The sequence below is a fragment of the Medicago sativa genome, chromosome 5 (assembly GCF_051527215.1).
Source record: "Medicago sativa cultivar Bolivia chromosome 5, Bolivia_mono, whole genome shotgun sequence".
Taxonomy (NCBI): Eukaryota; Viridiplantae; Streptophyta; class Magnoliopsida; order Fabales; family Fabaceae; genus Medicago; species Medicago sativa.
The window spans coordinates 47,945,922-47,964,962 of record NC_140753.1 but is presented as its reverse complement, the minus strand read 5'-3'; the positions used below and the strand labels follow the sequence as shown (position 1 = coordinate 47,964,962).

Here is a 19,041-nt window from a genome sequence, read left to right as displayed (position 1 = left end):
TATTTGCAGCTTCGATGGCCAAGATGCCCCAGTAGGCGAGAAATCTCATTGGAAACTTCTTCATCATCTTCTTCTTCAGCCTCAAACACAAGGAACTCAAAGTCGAAAGAGAGTACATGGTTAAAGTGTTCAACGAGTTTATTAATGCATGATTTGATCATTGATATAAACATTATGATTATGCAGATATGTAGAAATGATTAAAGAAAAAGAATTTTTTGGTTTTTTTGTATTACCATTTTTCCAGAAAAAGCACAAAATGAAAAACAAAGTCGCAATCAAAGCGACCTTTTAATTAATGATGAAAATACATAAAGCAAAAAGCCCAAAACAAGTTCGCTTCCGTCTCGGGTGGGACGAAAGGATTTTTTTTGTGAAAAACATAAAGCAACAAAGAAACATATCAATTAAACAAATGAGCAGTAGAAATAAACATCAACGAAGACCCAGTTGCAGCTAAACATTCCATGTAACAACATTAGACACCAAGATCCGATAACGGATTAGCTTGCACATTCCAATTCAAACTCTTCAAAAGGTATGAGATTGTCTTTGATCAGCTTCTGGAATTCAGTCCTAAAGCAAAACATTTCTCAATGTCATGACCTGGTGCCCCTTGATGGAAGGCACAAAAGAGGTCGGGCCTATTCCCAGCTGGCAATTTCTTAGGTACCTGAGGAGGTGGTCTGGTCTGGACAATGTTCTTCTTAAGAAAACGAGGAAGCAAATGTGCATACTTCATGGGAATCGGATCAAACTGTGGTTGTCCTGAAGCCTGTTGTCGGGGCTGTTGTTGATATTGTTGAAACTGGGGTTGATAACCCGAACTCTGAACAACATTTATGATAGGCATAACAGCGGCAACATGGTGATAAGCTAGATACTGTTGTTCCGGCTGACTTTCCACCACACTCATTTCCCGGTCTTCCTCGTCTGAAACATCAGTGGAAACACCTTTTTTAACCAAACGTCCTTCGCGGACCCCTTCTTCAATAAGCATACCGATGGTCATCATTTCTTTGAAGTTCCTGAGTGGACTTGCAACCATATACTCATAATAGAACTGATCCAGAGTATTCAGAAAAATGTTGGTCAACTCTTTCTCATTTAGAGGTGGACGGACTTGAGCAGCAAAATCTCTCCACCGTTGGGCATATGCTTTGAAGGATTCATTATCATTCTAGGTCATAGCCCGCAGTTCATCTCTGTCTGGGGCCAAGTGCAAGTTATAGTTGTATCGTTGGACAAAAGCATTGCCCAAATCTTTGAAAGTTTTGACATTAGCATGGCTTAGGCCCATGTACCACTTCAAAGCGGCACCAGTCAGACTATCTTGAAAGCAGTAGATAAGAAGCTTATCATTGTCGATTTGAGGGGACATCTTTCTGGCGTACATTGTCAAATGGTCCTTAGGGCATGTATCCCCTTTGTACTTCTCAAAATCAGGGACCTTGAATTTGGGTGGTATCACGACATTTGGTACCAAGCAGAGATCATAAGCACTTTCCCTGAACGATTCTTCCCCACGTAGAGCTTTCAATTCCAACCGCATTTTATCAAACTTCTCTCTCAGTTCTTCTACCTGGTTGTATGCAACCACACTTCCTGAGTGATAGATGGGTTCATGGTCCCGCTGAGTAGTATGAATCAACGGTGATGAGTAAGTCATAGCAGCCTGAGGGCCCGATTGAGGGATAGGCATTGTCTGTTGCACAAAAGGAGTTTGAACCTTAGAGACATCGGGACAGAATACTTCACCAGAACTCAAAGGTGTGCTCCAGAGATAACCTTCAAGCATAGCATGTTGAGGAGTACTAGCAAACACTGTTGAAATCGGAGTTGTGGAAGCAACCGTCTGAGCTTGAGTGCTGCCAACTGGAAGAGATAATGGCTGACTCTGTGCAACCGTCATCAAAGATACTAAGTTCCTCAAAATCTCATTTTTGGCCCGGAGGGTCGTCACCTCTTCACGAAGCTTGTGGTTCTCTTGTTCAAGATGATCCATTCTGATTTGCTCGAGTGTTGTAGATACGAGTAGACTGATGGATTGACCTTTTGTAGACAGAGACAAAGTATAAGACATGGACTAGAAACTATGAATGCACATGATGCATGAAATGTTTATGCAAAAATGTACAAATTCTTTTTTGAAGGACTTATCGAAGCTAATTTGTAAACATTGTAGAGGAACATGGTTTCATTTGAAAATTTGTAAAAGTTATCGCAATCGGTTCCTTTTTCAAGAGGTAAGAACGAAACCAAGGACAAAGTTCATTAACAAAAGCAAAAGCTTAGTTAAGATTTTTTCTGAAATTGTGTTGCTTGGTGTTCATTCTTACAAGGTCCATACCTTTGATGTTTACAAAAAAAACTTGGCTAAGTCCTTCAATATTTGATGGAAAAAAGTATTTATGAATGGATGCATGTATGTATGATTATGCATGGAAAACAATGAGGTTTAAGGTATACAATGTTGGAGCTTAGGGACAACAACGCCATTTGGTAAGGACTATGGTTTCATTTGCATAAGTAACAAGGGTTCTACCAAGGTTCCCGAATTACAACCGCCACAGAACTTAATTGGATACCGTGACAACACCCGGTCCAACATCGTTCGTAGGAAAGTCTAGTTCGAGTGTAGCATTGCAAGTCGACTAATACCGAGACAACACCCGGTTAGCCTACCGCACTAATAATACCGACTAATACCGCATTACTAAAGGTCTTTAGCGTTCAACGGAAACTTAAAACCAATAGAGTCTAAGCGTGACAACACCCGCCGACATATATCACTTCAAGCTCCTCCGCTAAGCGTGGTTATCTCACGTGTGTCAAGACACGAGAATACTCTCGGTATGGTACTATGAGTCTACCACTCCTATCTTATGTTTCACACAAGCCCGAGTATAGAGCTTACCTCACCACTCACGTAAAAATATTTACAAAGTATATACAAATAATAAAGCACAAAATAAAGGAAGAAAGGTGGGCTTAACCCGCGTAGGATCCCCAGTGAAGTCGCCAATTTTGTAGACCATGATTTTCGGGTGTCAATCCATTGATTGGTTTTGAACCCTCAATCGTTTGGACTTTCTCGATTTTTCGTGGGAAGGGAAAATGAGTTAAACCCTTATTTGGATCCGGGGGTCGGTTACGATTAGGGAAGGTGTTAGGCACCCGCATCGCCCACGATATTCCGTGGGAACCTCTTTCTAACTTTATCTTGTACTAGGTTATTTTTATTTGAAAATTTATTACTAAAAGTCTAAGTGAAAGAATGGAGGGAGAAGAAGTAGGAGTTTTTGTCATTTTTATTTGATCGATTTGGAAGGAATAAACCCTTACCTACGTACCCTTAAAAGGGATCAAAACCGCCGTAGTTCTTTCTTAAAAATATTTTTTGTGGGTTAGGTTGATTTTAATTTGATTTTGAAAATGGTTTTAAGAAGGGTTGCGAGACCTCAAGGTATAGAATAATAAAATAGAAGTGAGGTTGTTTCATTTTATTTGAGAAATTTGGTCTAAGTTTAATTAAGATTCATTTAGGAATTTGATTAAGAAAATAAAAGGGAAAACAACTTGGATTTGGATCCAAGGTTTATTAAGAAAATAATTTGACTTTTGCTTATTTGATTTTTGAGATAAAAAGGTTTCACTAACTAACGGTGAACTAGCGTAACGATGCGAAGAAATAAAGCAAGTATAAAGCAATGAATAAAAATGGTGTAGTGTCGGTGCTTGTGTCGGTGTGTGCAATTACTACGCTTGTACATACCCTTCCTAGATACACACTAAGAGACATGCAAAGCCCAAAATAAATTACATCACTTCCCTAATTATACACACTACAAATTATGGGGCTTTGCAATAAGAAAAGAAATGCATGAATAGGTACTAAAATTAAAGCAATCATGATATAATAAGATAAAGAGAAATTTAAAAGCATCATATATTAGAATGAAATGCAATGATGTTACGAAAATTTTAGCAAAGCATAAAATAAAGCAAGATTCACATGTAAAAATATTGAACCAGACATTTAAAAATGCATGAGATGAAACTTTAAAGCAAAGAACAAAAATAAAATGAGGTATAGAAATTAAAGTCTTAAAAATGGATGAGACAAAATTAATTGAAAAGGAATTGAAAAAGAAATGTATGAAATTGTTTTAAAAAATAAAATAACTATGCAGAGGGGGTGCAAAAGCACTGCTGGGGGGTACCAGTAATAAAACAGTAGTGACTTTAAAACAGAAATGGGCTTAGTAAAAAAGGATGGGCTCAGGCAGATCAGATCTGAGCCGTCTGATTGATCAGAAGCTTCAGATCTGATCTCAGGGAATCACATCATAGCCACACAAAACAAAGATCATAGGGTTTAAAAACAAACAACACAGGGACCGTCAGATCGTAGATCTGACGGTTAGAGACGAAGGAGCACGAAAGTAAACAAAGATTAGAGCACCACAAGATGACGGGAGGGTTCACAGCAGCCGTTAGATCAAAGATCTAACGGCTCAAGCAAAAGAGACACACAATAAGGGGATGCACGTACACACATAGGAATTGGTAGAGGTATAAAAACATGCTAACACTCAGACTCCTCATTTTAACCTAATTGCTAACCTCTCAACAGCAGCAGCGGCTGCTTTCTCTCTTCCCCTCAACCGATCTTTCCTTCTCTTCTCCTTTCACTCTCAAACAAATTCAACATACAATTCATATCAACACATAAACACACAGCCCTGCCTTAAATCGGTACCGTAGATGAGAGAAACAGACGGCAAAAGCATCAAAAACAAAGCACACACGCATAAATAGTTGAAGAGGGCGAATAACTGAGCTAAAAACGGAGAAAATAGTGGATTAGAGCGGAAAACTTCACACAAGGCTCGATCTGGACGATTCCTTCTTCCTCAATTTGAACTGGATTCAAACCTCCGGTCTGGAATCGGCTTTGTTCTTCTTTTGCAGTTCCGATCTGCACTCCTGGTGGTGGATTCAGTTTTGTTTCCTCTGTGCTTGTAACGAGCTTCGATTTCCCCTTATTCTTCACCGTTGTTTTCGATTCCAACTCTTCTCAAATCTGTCTCGTTGAAAGGATCAAGAGTAGGCCGATTTGGTTATGCGGTTTATGTGATGTGTTGGATAATTCGAATTTGATGAGTCTTACTGTTAAATCTGAAAACGAAAATAGTGATGAGCTTTGCGACGAATTTGTTGGTGAATTTGTTGATGATTTGTGTTAGAATTTTGAATCTGGTGTTGTATTGAGTCTTAGTGAATTTGGAAAATGCTGATGATGTTCATGTTGTTCTTGAGGTTTCTTGGATAATTTTTGTGTTTGATCCGAAAAAGTTGAGAGAGAGAAGGAATTAGGGTTTGTGATGTGAATTGATTGGGCTCTGCGGCTGTTAGTCTGTGTCAGTCCCCCTTTCATTGCCAATCATTGAATGTAAATATAGTGCCCTTTTTTAAGGTTCTGATTGCAGGTACAGTGTGCTGGATCAGATGAGGTGTCCCCTCTTTGCAAGCTTGGGCCCAAACGCCCCTATGATAGACAGGAATGAGGACCAAATTGACAAGGAGCAAGGATTATATATCTATATAAAAAACAATAAAGGACCTTGGACCAAAATACTTAGACTAAAAAACGTGAATGCTTAAAATGAAAATTAAAATAAGATGATTAGAAAAAATTAAATGAGTTAAAATACTTAATAAACAAATGATAATAACACTAATAATAAGAGATAAAAAAGTCTAATTAAAATTGTCCCTTTCGGTAACCAAATGAGGTATTTTAAAATACCTCTCTGCCGAAATTCCGTCTGAAACGACGAAATTACTCAGAGTTTAAAATACGAATAAAAACTTAAAAACAAAGAAAAGTGGTCAAAATTTGGGGTATGAAAAATGGATTTTCTGCTTGTTCAATAATTTGCTTGCATCTTCTGCATAAAAGAAAAATGGTGTTTGCTTGCGGTTCCTAAAAGCCCCTTGTGTCACTAAATTTCATTTCTTTTTTTTTCTTAAACTATTAAAACTTGAATCTTTCACACTTAAATTGGTTAAATAAATTCATTAAGTTTTTTTAAAAAAATTATCTCATTACTCTTTCATGGAAGCGTGTTGGTATTTCAAAGAAAAATATATTGGTTTCAATGGCAGAGCTCCAGATCAACAGAAGATGCGTTCAACCAAGCTTTACATCATTGGCCTAGATACATTCTATGGTCTTGCAAGAAATTAAAATTGCATAAAAGTAAAGTACAAAAGTTCCTAAGTTTTTTACATTCTAAATTTTGCATGAAATTAAGTTGCAAGAAATGAAACTAAGATGGAAGAATGAAGTATGCTTATGAACCATGAAACAAAAGGGTTAGTAGAACCAAATGATATAGAAACAAAATGACAAATGCATAGTAAAACAAATATAACTTGCAAGTAAAGTAAACTAACAACTTTAGTAAAAAAAAATGACAAAGGGACTTGAAATTCAATATACTTCTAAAGCAAGTTTGAGGCCTAAATTCTCACAACATTGGAAATTTTAGGTGACTTATTTCAAGGAAAGATATATGAGAATCAAGGAAAATCGACGTGCCAAAGATTATAAGATTTTCAAGTCCCTTATGCACTTTATTTCACAAGAGCATTTCACATTATTTACAACACAAAGTCCACAAAAATCTAACTCAAAACAGCAAGCACATACCATATTTAATAGGCAAATTCACTCCAAGAAATTACGTGTTTAAAGCCACAATTATGTAACAAAATTTCAAGTTCAAAACCATATTAAAGCTTCACAAAAATGCTAACAAAAAAAGTGGCAAAAATGACAAAACAAGCACCCATTATTTTTGAAGTAGGTTTTAACATGTAATTACATTTCAAGGAACTAGTATCAAGTGCTAAAAAAAAATGATCACAACAAACTCCACAAAACTTTAGGAAATTTTTATCAAGATTTGAACAAGAAATAACACGTGGAATCAACAAAAGACCAAAATATTTTCCACATATTGTGACCAAGGTTTACCATGCAAAATACACCAAAAATTATCAAAAAAATGCATCAAGAAGGTTACTAGAGTTTTGTGGAATTTTTCATGCAATTTTGAATAAACCAGTAGTGTAAGCAGCAAAAAACGGTGTGTGAATAGCGAAAATCATACAGAAGGTAGAAACTCAAAACAGTTAAGGCCCAAGCCCAACCCAGGATCAAAAACGGGTAGGATCCATGGGTTTGGATCGGGTTTGGGTTAGGTTCATGGGTTGAATGAAATTAAAATAAAAACACGTGAGCACAAAAAAGAAAAAAACGGTTCCCTCTTCTTCTTCTTCTTCTTCCTTACGACACCCTTTCTCTCAATCGCTCCAACACACAGCCATGAACAATCACACCGAAAACACACAAACACATATCCACAGCTTAAATTCGACGCAAGGAAAAGGGAATGATGGATTAACGCAAGAGCCAGCAACAACACAGATCGAATCAAAGGATGAAGCGGTGATACCTTAGGATTCAATCGGAGGAAATAGAAAGGAATATTCTCCGATCTTCTCCGAAATCAGCTTCTGGATTCGCCTTTATTCTTTCTCCCTCCTTCTTGTTGCAGACTCACCTTCTTCTTCAATCTGGAACCTGCTTCAGTTTCGCAACTCGCCCTCAAAACAGTTTCAAAACGTGTTGTTGTTGTTGATAGGATTGGTCTTGAAGAACCACTGCTTTGGTTGAATCGGCTCTGTGCCCATACCGCTGATTCTTGATTTCACTCGATTGGACATAGCTTGATTCGAATTCGCAATTTCATGGTAGATAGGTTCGTAATTGTTGTGACGTGACGACTTCGATCGAAGATTCGGTGATAGTGATGTGTTGAGGCTTATGATTTGTGAGGATTTATGATTCGGTTGAGTGGAGTGGATGAATGTTGGTGATGAATATTGGTGGTTATGGAAGTTGAGTAGTGAAAATGGTGGTGGTTTGTGGTGGTTTAGGTTGGTTAGGGTGGTGGTTTATGGTGGTGGAAAGAGGTTGATGAGTTTGTTATGGTGGTGGAGGAGTTTGTTAGGGTGGTTGAGTGGTGGAGGAAGATGAGAAAAAGAGTTAGTTATGGTGGTGAGAAAATAGACACGTGAGGAAAAGAAAAGAGGGAAGAAAATGGATTTTTGTTTTATGATTTTTTGTGTAAAATGATTGAATGAATTGAAAATTGACCTTGACTTTGACTTATATAGGTGATGTGGTAAGCTTTGGACCAATTGGAGTGGGACATGTGGCACTAGACTTGTAACAAACTCTTAAGGACCAATAGCATTTGGACACATGGCACTTGAACTCTAACAAACTTAAAAAGGGATTAAAATGCAAATAACAAAAGTACAAGGACCAAAATGAAAATCAAAACTAAAATTGAATTGAAAAAAGTAAATTGAAAATTAACGTAAAGTGAGACGATTAAAAACAACAAAGCAGATCAAAATGAATCAGAGATTTTACGTGAAATGACCAAAACGCCCCTAGGGACTAAAACGACTTAAAATGACTCAGATGCAATTTAAAAAATGATTTTTAACAGGGAATTGAAACAAGAGCTTATGCAGACAAAAATAAAAGACTCATAGACAATTTCAAGAGTTTTAAACAGAGTTTTAACACATGAAAAGACTAAAATGCCCCTAGGGGCAAAACTGACTCAAAATGACTTCAAATGCAACTTTAAAATGGATTTTGACATAGAATTGAAATGAAGACTTATTCAAACTATTTGAAAGGACTCAACCAAATTTTTAAAAGACTGAAAGAAAATTTAACATAGGAAATGACTAAAATGCCCCTAGGGGCTAAACTGACTAAAAAATGACTTAACTGATATTTTTTGAAATGAATTTTGACATGGGATTGAAACAAGGACTTATACAAACCAACTTAAAAGACTCAAACAATTTTCAAGGATTAAAATGAGTTAAATGCAGGAAATGACTAAAATACCTTTTTATGTGAATTTTGCAAGTAATATTGAAATAAAATGCAGAGAAAGATGTAACTGATCAGAGATATATCAAATGAGTTATAATGCAAGAAAAGAAGAATTGAATAAGTATTTTTATGTCCAAAATTAGGGTATAACAGCTGCCCCTATTTAAGTTTCTTTGTCCGGAGAGTCAAGAGACGAAGTCTTTGAGTTGACGGGACGAAGATACTTAAATATTAACATTTGCACTGCTTTTGGACGTAAAAATACGTTTTCAGAGTTTCAAAGATATGAATGCTATGCAACATTTTGATTATGAATGCAAGACAAGCAACTGGAATCTAACAGAGCATGTCATATCACTGGGGATTTAGGTAGACATTGACAGGGTAAACAAGCCAGGGAACAAAAGATGGGTACAAGCTGTTCTTTGGATCGAACCTGCCACTTGACCGAGAGATACAAACAAGAGGTGGGTACAAGCTGTTCTTTGGATCGAACCTGCCACTTGACCGAGGAAATACAAACAAAAGATGGGTACAAGCTGTTCTTTGGATCGAACCTGCCACTTGATTGAAAACATAGCCATATAGGCAGATACAAGCTGTTCTTTGGATCGAACTTGCCACTTGATCGGAGATATAGACAAAGGGTAGATACAAGCTGTTCTTTGGATCGAACCTGCCACTTGATCAATACCACAACATGTAAGTAGGTGCAAACTGTTCTTTGGATCGAACTTGCCGTTTGACCGATAACAAAACATAAGCAAAGGGTACAAACTGTTCTTTGGATCGAACTTGCCGTTTGACCTGAAACATAGGCATATAAGCAGGTACAAGCTGTTCTTTGGATCGAACTTGCCACTTGACCGATAACAAGATACAAATTGGAAGTTGGATTTAGAAAGATTCAAATTGAGAGTAAGTTGACATTGATTTGATTTAAAAATAGACATGACCATTTTTGTTGGCCCAAAAGCAAATTGAGAGTGAATTGACATTGATTTGAATTGAATTGAAAGTTGACATTGAAAGAGGCATTGAGAGATGAGAATAATCAGAGACATAGACATAGACATTGAATTGAGAGTTGAAATTGATATTGAGATTGGATTGGAATTGAATTGAAAATTGAAATTGACATTGATATTGACATTGACATTGGATTGACATTGGAGATTGAATTGAAATTGAAATTGAGATTGCTTCGAATTTGAATTGAATTGAAATTGAGATTGCTTCGAATTTGGCATTGAATTGAAATTGAGATTGCTTCGAATTTGACATTGAATTGAAATTGGAATTTGAGAGTTGAGATTGCATCGAATTTGACAGTTGAAATGATTTGAAATTGAGATTGGAGAATTGAGATTGCATCGAATTTGACAGTTGAATTGAAATTGATTTGAATTTGACATTGGAGAGTTGAAATTGAATTGGATTTGACAGTTGAAATTGAAATTGAGATTGAAATTGAGTTTGACAGTTGCAATTTGGATTGAATTGAGATTAAAGCTGGATTGAAATTGGGAATTGAATTGAACTTGACAGTTGAGATTTTGGATATGCAATATGTATGTATGGTATAACAAGATTATTGGATGTATGAGCACATAAAATGCATGATTATGCATGTATGAATGCTTGAAATGCATGATTGGTTTGTAGTTTGACAGAGAAGTTTCACAAAGGCAGACAAAACATTGGAAGATTGGGCACGTAGTGGCTCGTGCTGCAACATATTCACAGGGGAAAACCTCTTTGGAGAGACCGTCGTTGAGAGACGTATCGAATCCATGGCTGAGGGCAATAAGACTTGTAGAGGGGGGAACCTTGGAAGATTCTTGGATACAGGTCGCCGTTGCTAGGCGTATCAGTGCTGGGTAAACATTGGATGTTCGCATCTGTGGTCAATGCTTTTATTTCATTTTCATGCTTTCATTTTTCATTTTCAAACCCCATTTTTGCCTGAACCGCCCTTTCGGGTTTTCGATTCACCGGGGAGTAAGATTCTTTTCATTGCCCCATTTTTGCCTGAATTGCCTTCATAGGTTGTCAATCAGCGGGGTGCTCATTTTTGCCTAAGCCGCCCTTTTCGGGTTTTCAACTTAGCGAGCTTTTCATTTTCATTTTCATTCTGTTTTTTCATTCTTGCCATTGACCACAGATCATCCTGGGGAGTAACCTGCTTGTAACATGTATTGAAATAGACATTGACATTCATTTATTCATGCATGTTTCATTGAAATGTACCCTATTGCTCAGGTTTGCTTTCAAAATAGACAGGAAAAGATGTTTTAATTTTCAAAAATGTTTGTTTCAGACATTGACATTATCAAATAGAAAGAAAATATTTTGTATATAGCATTGAAAGTAGAAAGAAAAGTAGAGTTTCAAACAATAGCACAGGCTCAAATTGATGTAGAAGAGTGAAAATCAGCCAAAAGCATGACTTCACGGATTTACAAAGCTTGGAAAATGGTAATTTTATTGGTTGGTGATACATTGAACACGATGACCGCTACATTTCATAGAAATTTTGAATTCACAAGTACAGAAGCCTCTGATGAAGATGATCATTGACAGTTGCAGGTGCCCCAAGGGGTGATGGTGATTTGCCAGATATAGTTACTTGTCTTTTATTGTCAACCTCATTTTTGCTTGAACCGCCCTTTCGGGTTTTCGGCTCATCGAGGCGCTCATTCTTGCCTGAGTTGCGTACAATCTCAGCGAGCTTTTTCATATTTATTTTTTTTGTCCCTAACTTTTGCCTGGATCGCCCTTTCGGGTTTTCGATCCACCGGGAAGCGCATTTTTGCCTAGGCCGCCCTTTCGGGTTTTCGACCTACCACGCTGTTCTTTTCTTTCTAGACAAAGTATTTCTTGACTATATCGGCATTAACAGGATTTGGGAGTTCAACACCATCCATGTGTGTAAGAATCAAAGCGCCACCAGAGAAAGCCTTCTTGACAACATAAGGACCTTCATAGTTAGGTGTCCACTTGCCCCTTGGGTCGGGTTGCTGACTTATCCTTCTTTTCAATACAAGTTCGCCTTCCTTGAATTCTCGAGGTCGGACTTTCTTGTCAAACGCATTCTTCATTCGCACTTGATACAACTGTCCATGAGTCATAGCATCCATACGTTTCTCTTCAATCAGGTTCAATTGATCATACCGACTTTGGCACCATTCAGCCTCAGTTAATTTTGCTTCCATGATCACTCGAAGAGATGGAATCTCCACTTCCAGAGGGAGAACTGCTTCCATGCCATACACAAGAGAGAAAAGAGTTGCCCCGGTTGAACTGCGCACTGTAGTACGGTAACCATGCAAGGCAAACGGTAGCATTTCATGCCAGTCTTTGTAAGTAGTGACCATCTTCTGAACAATCTTCTTGATGTTCTTGTTAGCGGCCTCAACTGCACCATTCATCTGAGGTCTATAAGGAGAAGAGTTGTGATGTTCAATCTTGAACTCTTCACATAAAGCTTGCATCATGCTATTGTTCAGATTGGAACCATTGTCAGTGATGATCTTGTTGGGAACACCATATCGACAGATGATGTTATTCTTGATAAACTTCACTACCACTTGCTTGGTCACATTTGCATAGGAAGCGGCTTCAACCCACTTGCTGAAATAATCAATTGCCACTAGAATGAAACGATGTCCATTGGAAGCTTTAGGTTCAATTCTTCCGATCATGTCAATGCCCCACATAGAGAAAGGCCATGGGGAAGAGATAACATTGAGAGCATGTGGAGGCACATGAATCTTGTCAGCATAAATTTGGCACTTGTGACATCTTTTGGCATGTTTGTGGCAATCACGCTCCATAGTTATCCAGTAATAGCCGGCTCTTAACAGTTTCCTTGACATGGTGTGGCCCGAAGCATGGGTCCCGAAAGTACCATCATGTACATCATGCATCAACTTCTCAGCTTCTTGTTTATCAACACATCTCAACAAGACCATGTCGTAGTTCCTCTTGTATAGGATTTCTCCGTCCAGAAGGAATTTGCTAGCCCATCGCCTCAATGTCTTTTTATCCCTGTTGGAAGCACCAGGTGGATATTCATGACTCCGCAAGAATTGTTTGATATTGTAATACCAAGGTTTTCCATCATTCACATCTTGATCAGCTTGATCTGGCACATTTTCAATAGTAAACACATGAGCGGGTCTATCAAGACGTTGTTCTTTGATTACAGGCACATCATTCCAGTGGTTGACTCGAAACATGGAAGACAAAGTAGCAAGAGCATCAGCCATCTGATTTTCATCCCGAGGGATATGGTGCAGCTCAACCTTGGTAAAGTATGTCAACAGACGTCTTGCATAGTCACGGTAAGGGATCAGCTTCTCATGATGAGTCTCCCATTCACCCTTTATCTGATTAATAACAAGTGCAGAATCTCCATAGATGTCAAGGTGCTTAATCCTCAGGTCAAGGGCTTCTTCAATGCCCAAGATGCATGCTTCATATTCAGCTATGTTGTTTGTGCATTCGAAAGTTATTCGAGCGGTGAAAGGAATATGGTGCCCCTGCGGAGTTACAATGATGGCTCCAATTCCTTTACCATAAGCATTAACAGCACCATCAAATACTAATCCCCACTTGCTATTGGGGTCCGGCCCTTCATTGATCAGTGGTTCTTCACAGTCTTTCGCTTTCAAATACATGATCTCTTCATCCGGGAAATCAAACTTAATCGGCTGGTAATCATCAAGGGGTTTGTTGGAACAAAATGTGTTTAACAATGAACCTTAAAGAGTTTTGATGATAACAAGGTATTAAAAATTGTAAATTGGACTAGCTAATATTTGTTCAAGTGTACAGGACCATAATTATAAAGTTACATCATCATTGGTTCTGAATGAGCAAATAAAGAGCAAAGGAAATGAAGCTTAGATGATTCTGAAGGCAAAGCTGCTCCTGAAGAAATACCGCTCCTGAAGTAAAGCTGCTCCTGAAGAATATTGCTTCTGAAGACAAGAGGTCCAGAAGCCACATCATCAGAAGCTGCACCATCAGAAGCTGCAGAAGTTGCTTCATCAGAAGCTGCCTCATCAGAAGTCATTTCACCAGAAGCTGAAGATCAACTGGATTTGCAAAACATTCAAAGATTGAAGGATCTACATTGCAAAAGCTGTCTATTGGATTCGAAAACATAGCAGAAAATTAGTGGAACATTGCAACGGTCATTTCAAAGGTGTTTGAAGGCTTGTGCTTGCAATTTGGACGAAAGCGTTGACATTGTACTTTGTACGAATTGTACAACCACGTTCTCCACCACTCTGTTTTGTGTCCACGCTACAAGACAAGAAAACAGCTCCAGAATACGGTCTCGCCTGCATATATGTTCCTTTGGATAAGGAATGGATTTCAAATTGGTTCTTCATAGGACAACAACCAAATCAGGCAAAAGATCATTGGTGAAAGATCAAGCTTCAACAACGACTCTTTGGTGTGCTGGCAATTTCACAACGTCTCTTTCACACCTCTATATAAAGGAGTGAAGACCTAGAGATTTGGTAATGCAAGAACGCTGAACGAAAGACTCACAAGATTTTCACAAGTACCAAACCTCTGCTGAAATTGTTCTGCATTCACTTAGAATTTCTGTGTCTCAAAGTCATATCTTAGAAATTCTTAAGTCCATTGAGTCTGTATCTGATTTGTATTGTGAGCACCTCTGATTGTATATCAAGTGTTCAACCTTAAACAATTTTCTATGTAATTTTGTTTAGTTAGGAAGTCTCTTGCAGTTGTGCTTGAGCAGGAAGTCTCTTGATTGTGTTCTTGAGCAAAGGAAGTCTCTTGCTTGTGTGCTTGAGCATTGGAAGTCTCTTGCTTGTGTGCTTGAGCATTTGTAATCAGATATTACTCATAGTGAAATCTCCTTGGAAGTGCAAGGGGGACTGGACTACTTCCGGATTGTGGAAGGAACCAGTATAATTGCTTTGTGTCGATCTTCTTCTCTCTCTCTCTGTTTCATTCCGCTGCATTTAGATTCTGATTATCACTTCAGAAACTGTCTCACCTAGCTTCTGATCAGTGTGTTCAGTTTTTAGGAGAAACGAAGAATTTTTCAAAACACAATTCAACCCCCCTTCTTGTGTTTTTCTCACCTTCAATTGGTATCTAGAGCCTTGGTCTGTTGTGTATCACTTAACCGTGCAACAGTCAAAGATCTGAGAAAAACATGTCTACTCCTCCTCCTACTGGTCCTAGTGATACTAGCTATAAACATGTCTCACATGATTATAGTGATAGTAAGAAATCCAGTGTTGGAAAAGTTCCAAAGTTCAATGGAGATGCTGAAGAGTTCTCTTGGTGGAAGACCAACTTTTACAGTTACATCATGAGCCTAGATGAAGAATTATGGGATATTCTGGAAGATGGTGTTGGTGATTTAGTCCTTGATGAAGAAGGAGCTGCTGTGGATAGAAAGAAACATACTTCAGAACTGAGGAAACTTTACAAGAAGCATCATATTATCAGAGGAGCTCTTGTCACTGCCATACCCAAAGCAGAATACATGAAGATGAGTGACAAATCCACTGCTAAAGCTATGTTTGCTTCTCTCTGTTCAAATTATGAAGGGAGCAAGAAGGTCAAAGAAGCAAAGGCTCTCCTGCTTGTACATCAGTATGAGTTATTCAAGATGAAGGATGATGAAACTATTGAGGAAATGTACTCAAGGTTTCAAACCTTAGTTTCTGGGCTACAGATTCTAAAGAAGAGCTATGTTGCTTCTGATCATGTAAGCAAGATACACAGAAGCTTACCTGCCAGATGGAGACCAAAGGTGACTGCCATTGAGGAAGCTAAAGATTTAAACACTTTAAGTGTCGAAGATCTTGTTAGTTCTCTCAAAGTTCATGAGTTAAGTCTTAATGAACATGAGTCTACTAAGAAGAGTAAATCAATAGCTCTTCCATCCAAAGGCAAGTCATCAAAAGCTCTCAAAGTAGTTGAATCTGAAGAGGAAGAACAGTCAAGTTCAGATTCTGAACCAGATGCTGCTGAAATGGCCATGCTCTCAAACAGACTTCAATATCTGGCCAAGAAGAACATAAAGTTTCTCTCCAGAAGGGGTAACTCCAGAAGCTCAAAGAAAGAAGATCAGAAGGGATGCTTCAACTGTAAGAAGCATGGACACTTCATTGCTGAATGCCCTGATCTTCAAAGAGAAAAGTCAAAGGATAAGTCAAAGAGGTCTACATTCAAACCAAGCAAACTCAAGAAGCAGATTAAGCAGAGTTTAATGGCAACCTGGGATGATTTGGGTAGTGAATCTGGATCTGATAAAGAGGAAGCTGATGAAGATGCAAAGGTAGCTGTTGGGTTGGTAGCAACAGCAACTTCAGAAGCTGAATCAGATTCAGACTCAGAAGATGAAAACGAGGTATATTCCAAAATTCCCAGAGATGAGCTTGTTGAGTCTCTTAAAGAACTTCTTACACATTTTGAAGTAAGAACCAATGAGTTGAAGGATTTAAAAGAAAAATATGCTGATTTGGTACAACAGCAAAAATCAACTCTATTGGATCTGAAAGCTTCTGAACAAGGACTTAGGGGCTTTGACTTCATGTGTAAAACATATGAAGATCAGCTCAGGTTCTTATGTCAGAAGCTACAAGAAAAGTGTAATGAAAAACCTTTAAGTAACCATGAAATTGCTCTTGAAGATTTTATTATATCTGGCATTGACAGAAGCAGAGTAGCTTCTATGATTTATAGCATTTACAAGAACAATGGCAGAGGAATTGGTTTTCCAGAAGTGAAACTTGAGAAAACCAATCTAAAATCTTGTTGTGAATGCATCAAGGAAGGTCTGAAAACATTCTTTGTACCAGAAGGGGCTGAGTTGGAAACTGTTGTTCAATCAGAACCTGAAGCTTCTAGTCCTAAGGCTAAGATTACTTCAAAGCCAAAGAACTCTAAGTCAAAGGCTATGATCAAATCTGATTCCAAGACTTCAAAGGTCAGGATCCTGAAAAGATCAGAACCTATTCCTCAGAGTATGGTGAAACCAAAATCTGGGGTTCTGAAGTCTAAGTTTCAGAAGAAGACAGTTACTGCTTCTGAAGTACCAAAACCCAAGGTGATGGTTAATCAGAAGCAACCCAACTCACAGCACAAGGTACAAGAAGTGAAGAGTAAAGCCTTAAGTACTAACCTTCCAGGACCCATAGAACAATGGGTACCTAAATCTAAAAATGTCAATGATGCAGGTATGTCTAAGAGCAGTGCCAAAGCAAAGATCATGGTACCTAGACAGCGGTTGCTCAAGACACATGACAGGAGACAAGTCCATGTTCCTCAGCCTAACAATGAAAGAGGGAGGAAATGTGAAATTTGGAGGCAACCAGTCAGGCAAGATCATAGGTACAGGAACTATTGGTAATTCCTCTACCTCAATTAATAATGTATGGTTGGTAGATGGTCTTGAACATAACCTTTTGAGCATTAGTCAATTTTGTGATAATGGTTATGATGTGCTTTTTGAAAAACCCAACTGTACAGTAATCAACAAGGAAGACAAATCCATTGTGTTCAAGGGAAAGAGAGTTGACAATGTCTATAAAATCAATTTTTCTGAACTGGCTGATCAGAAGGTGGTTTGCCTACTATCAGTGAATGATAAGAAATGGATGTGGCACAGAAGGTTGGGACATGCTAACTGGAGGTTAATCTCTAAGCTTAGTAAGTTACAACTGGTGAAAGGGCCACCAGACATTGACTATCATTCAGATGCACTCTGTGGTGCATGTCAGAGAGGGAAAATTGTGAAATCTTCTTTTAAAACCAAAGACATTGTTTCAACCTCAAGACCTTTAGAATTACTCCATATTGATTTATTTGGACCAGTGAGTACTGCATCCTTATATGGAAGTAGATATGGATTAGTCATTGTTGATGATTACAGCAGATGGACTTGGGTGAAATTCATAAAGAGTAAAGATGTTGCGTGTGATGTATTCAGTAGCTTCTGCACTCAAATTCAATCTGAAAAAGAATCAAAAATTTTGAAAATCAGAAGTGATCATGGTGGAGAATTTGAAAATGAGCCATTTGAAGCTTTTTGTGAAAAACATGGAATTTTCCATGAATTCTCTTCTCCTAGAACACCACAACAAAATGGGGTTGTAGAGAGAAAGAATAGAACTTTACAAGAAATGGCCAGAACCATGATTCATGAAAACAATTTACCAAAACATTTTTGGGTAGAAGCAGTGAATACAGCATGCTATGTTCAAAACAGGATCTATATTAGACCTATTTTGGAGAAAACAGCATATGAACTCTTTAAAGGAAGAAAACCCAATATCTCTTACTTTCATCAATTTGGATGTACATGTTACATTCTGAACAACAAGCTCTACCTAAAGAAATTTGATGCCAAGGCCCAAAGAGGAATCTTTTTAGGTTACTCTGAAAGGTCAAAGGCATACAGAGTGTATAATTCAGAAACACTCTGTGTTGAAGAATCTATGCACGTTAAATTTGATGACAAGGAGCTTGAAGATAAAACTTCAAAGCAAGGTGAAAGTTTTGCAGAGATACAAGTTCCTGAAGCTACTCCAGAACCTGATCAGATAGCTGAGTCTGAAGATAGTCCAGAAGCTGAACCCACATCAGAAGCACAAGATGAAGCTGCTTCTGATGAAGCACAAGATGGCTCACATCAAGCAGATCCTCCCAGAAACACATTCAAACACAAGTCTTCACATCCTGAGGAGCTAATCATTGGAAACAAAGATAGTCCAAGAAGAACAAGATCACATTTCAGACAAGAAGAGTCAATGATTGGACTAATCTCAATGATTGAACCTACAACAGTTGATGAAGCACTTTCAGATGATGGATGGATCCTAGCTATGCAAGAAGAGTTGAATCAATTTCAACGAAATGATGTGTGGGATCTGGTACCCAAACCTCAGCACAAGAACATTATTGGAACAAAATGGGTATTCAGAAACAAGCTGAATGAGCAAGGTGAAGTAACAAGAAACAAAGCCAGGCTTGTTGCACAAGGGTAT

General features: G+C 38.1%; 1 protein-coding gene across 1 annotated transcript; it reads right to left on the bottom strand.

Moving 5' to 3' along the window:
- Positions 1–1,180: 1,180 nt before the first annotated feature.
- On the bottom strand, positions 1,181–2,005 carry LOC146922557 (uncharacterized). The gene has a single exon (XM_085711559.1). It carries the CDS (start codon positions 2,003–2,005, stop codon positions 1,181–1,183), a length of 825 nt encoding a protein of 274 aa, XP_085567685.1.
- Positions 2,006–19,041: the final 17,036 nt, after the last annotated feature.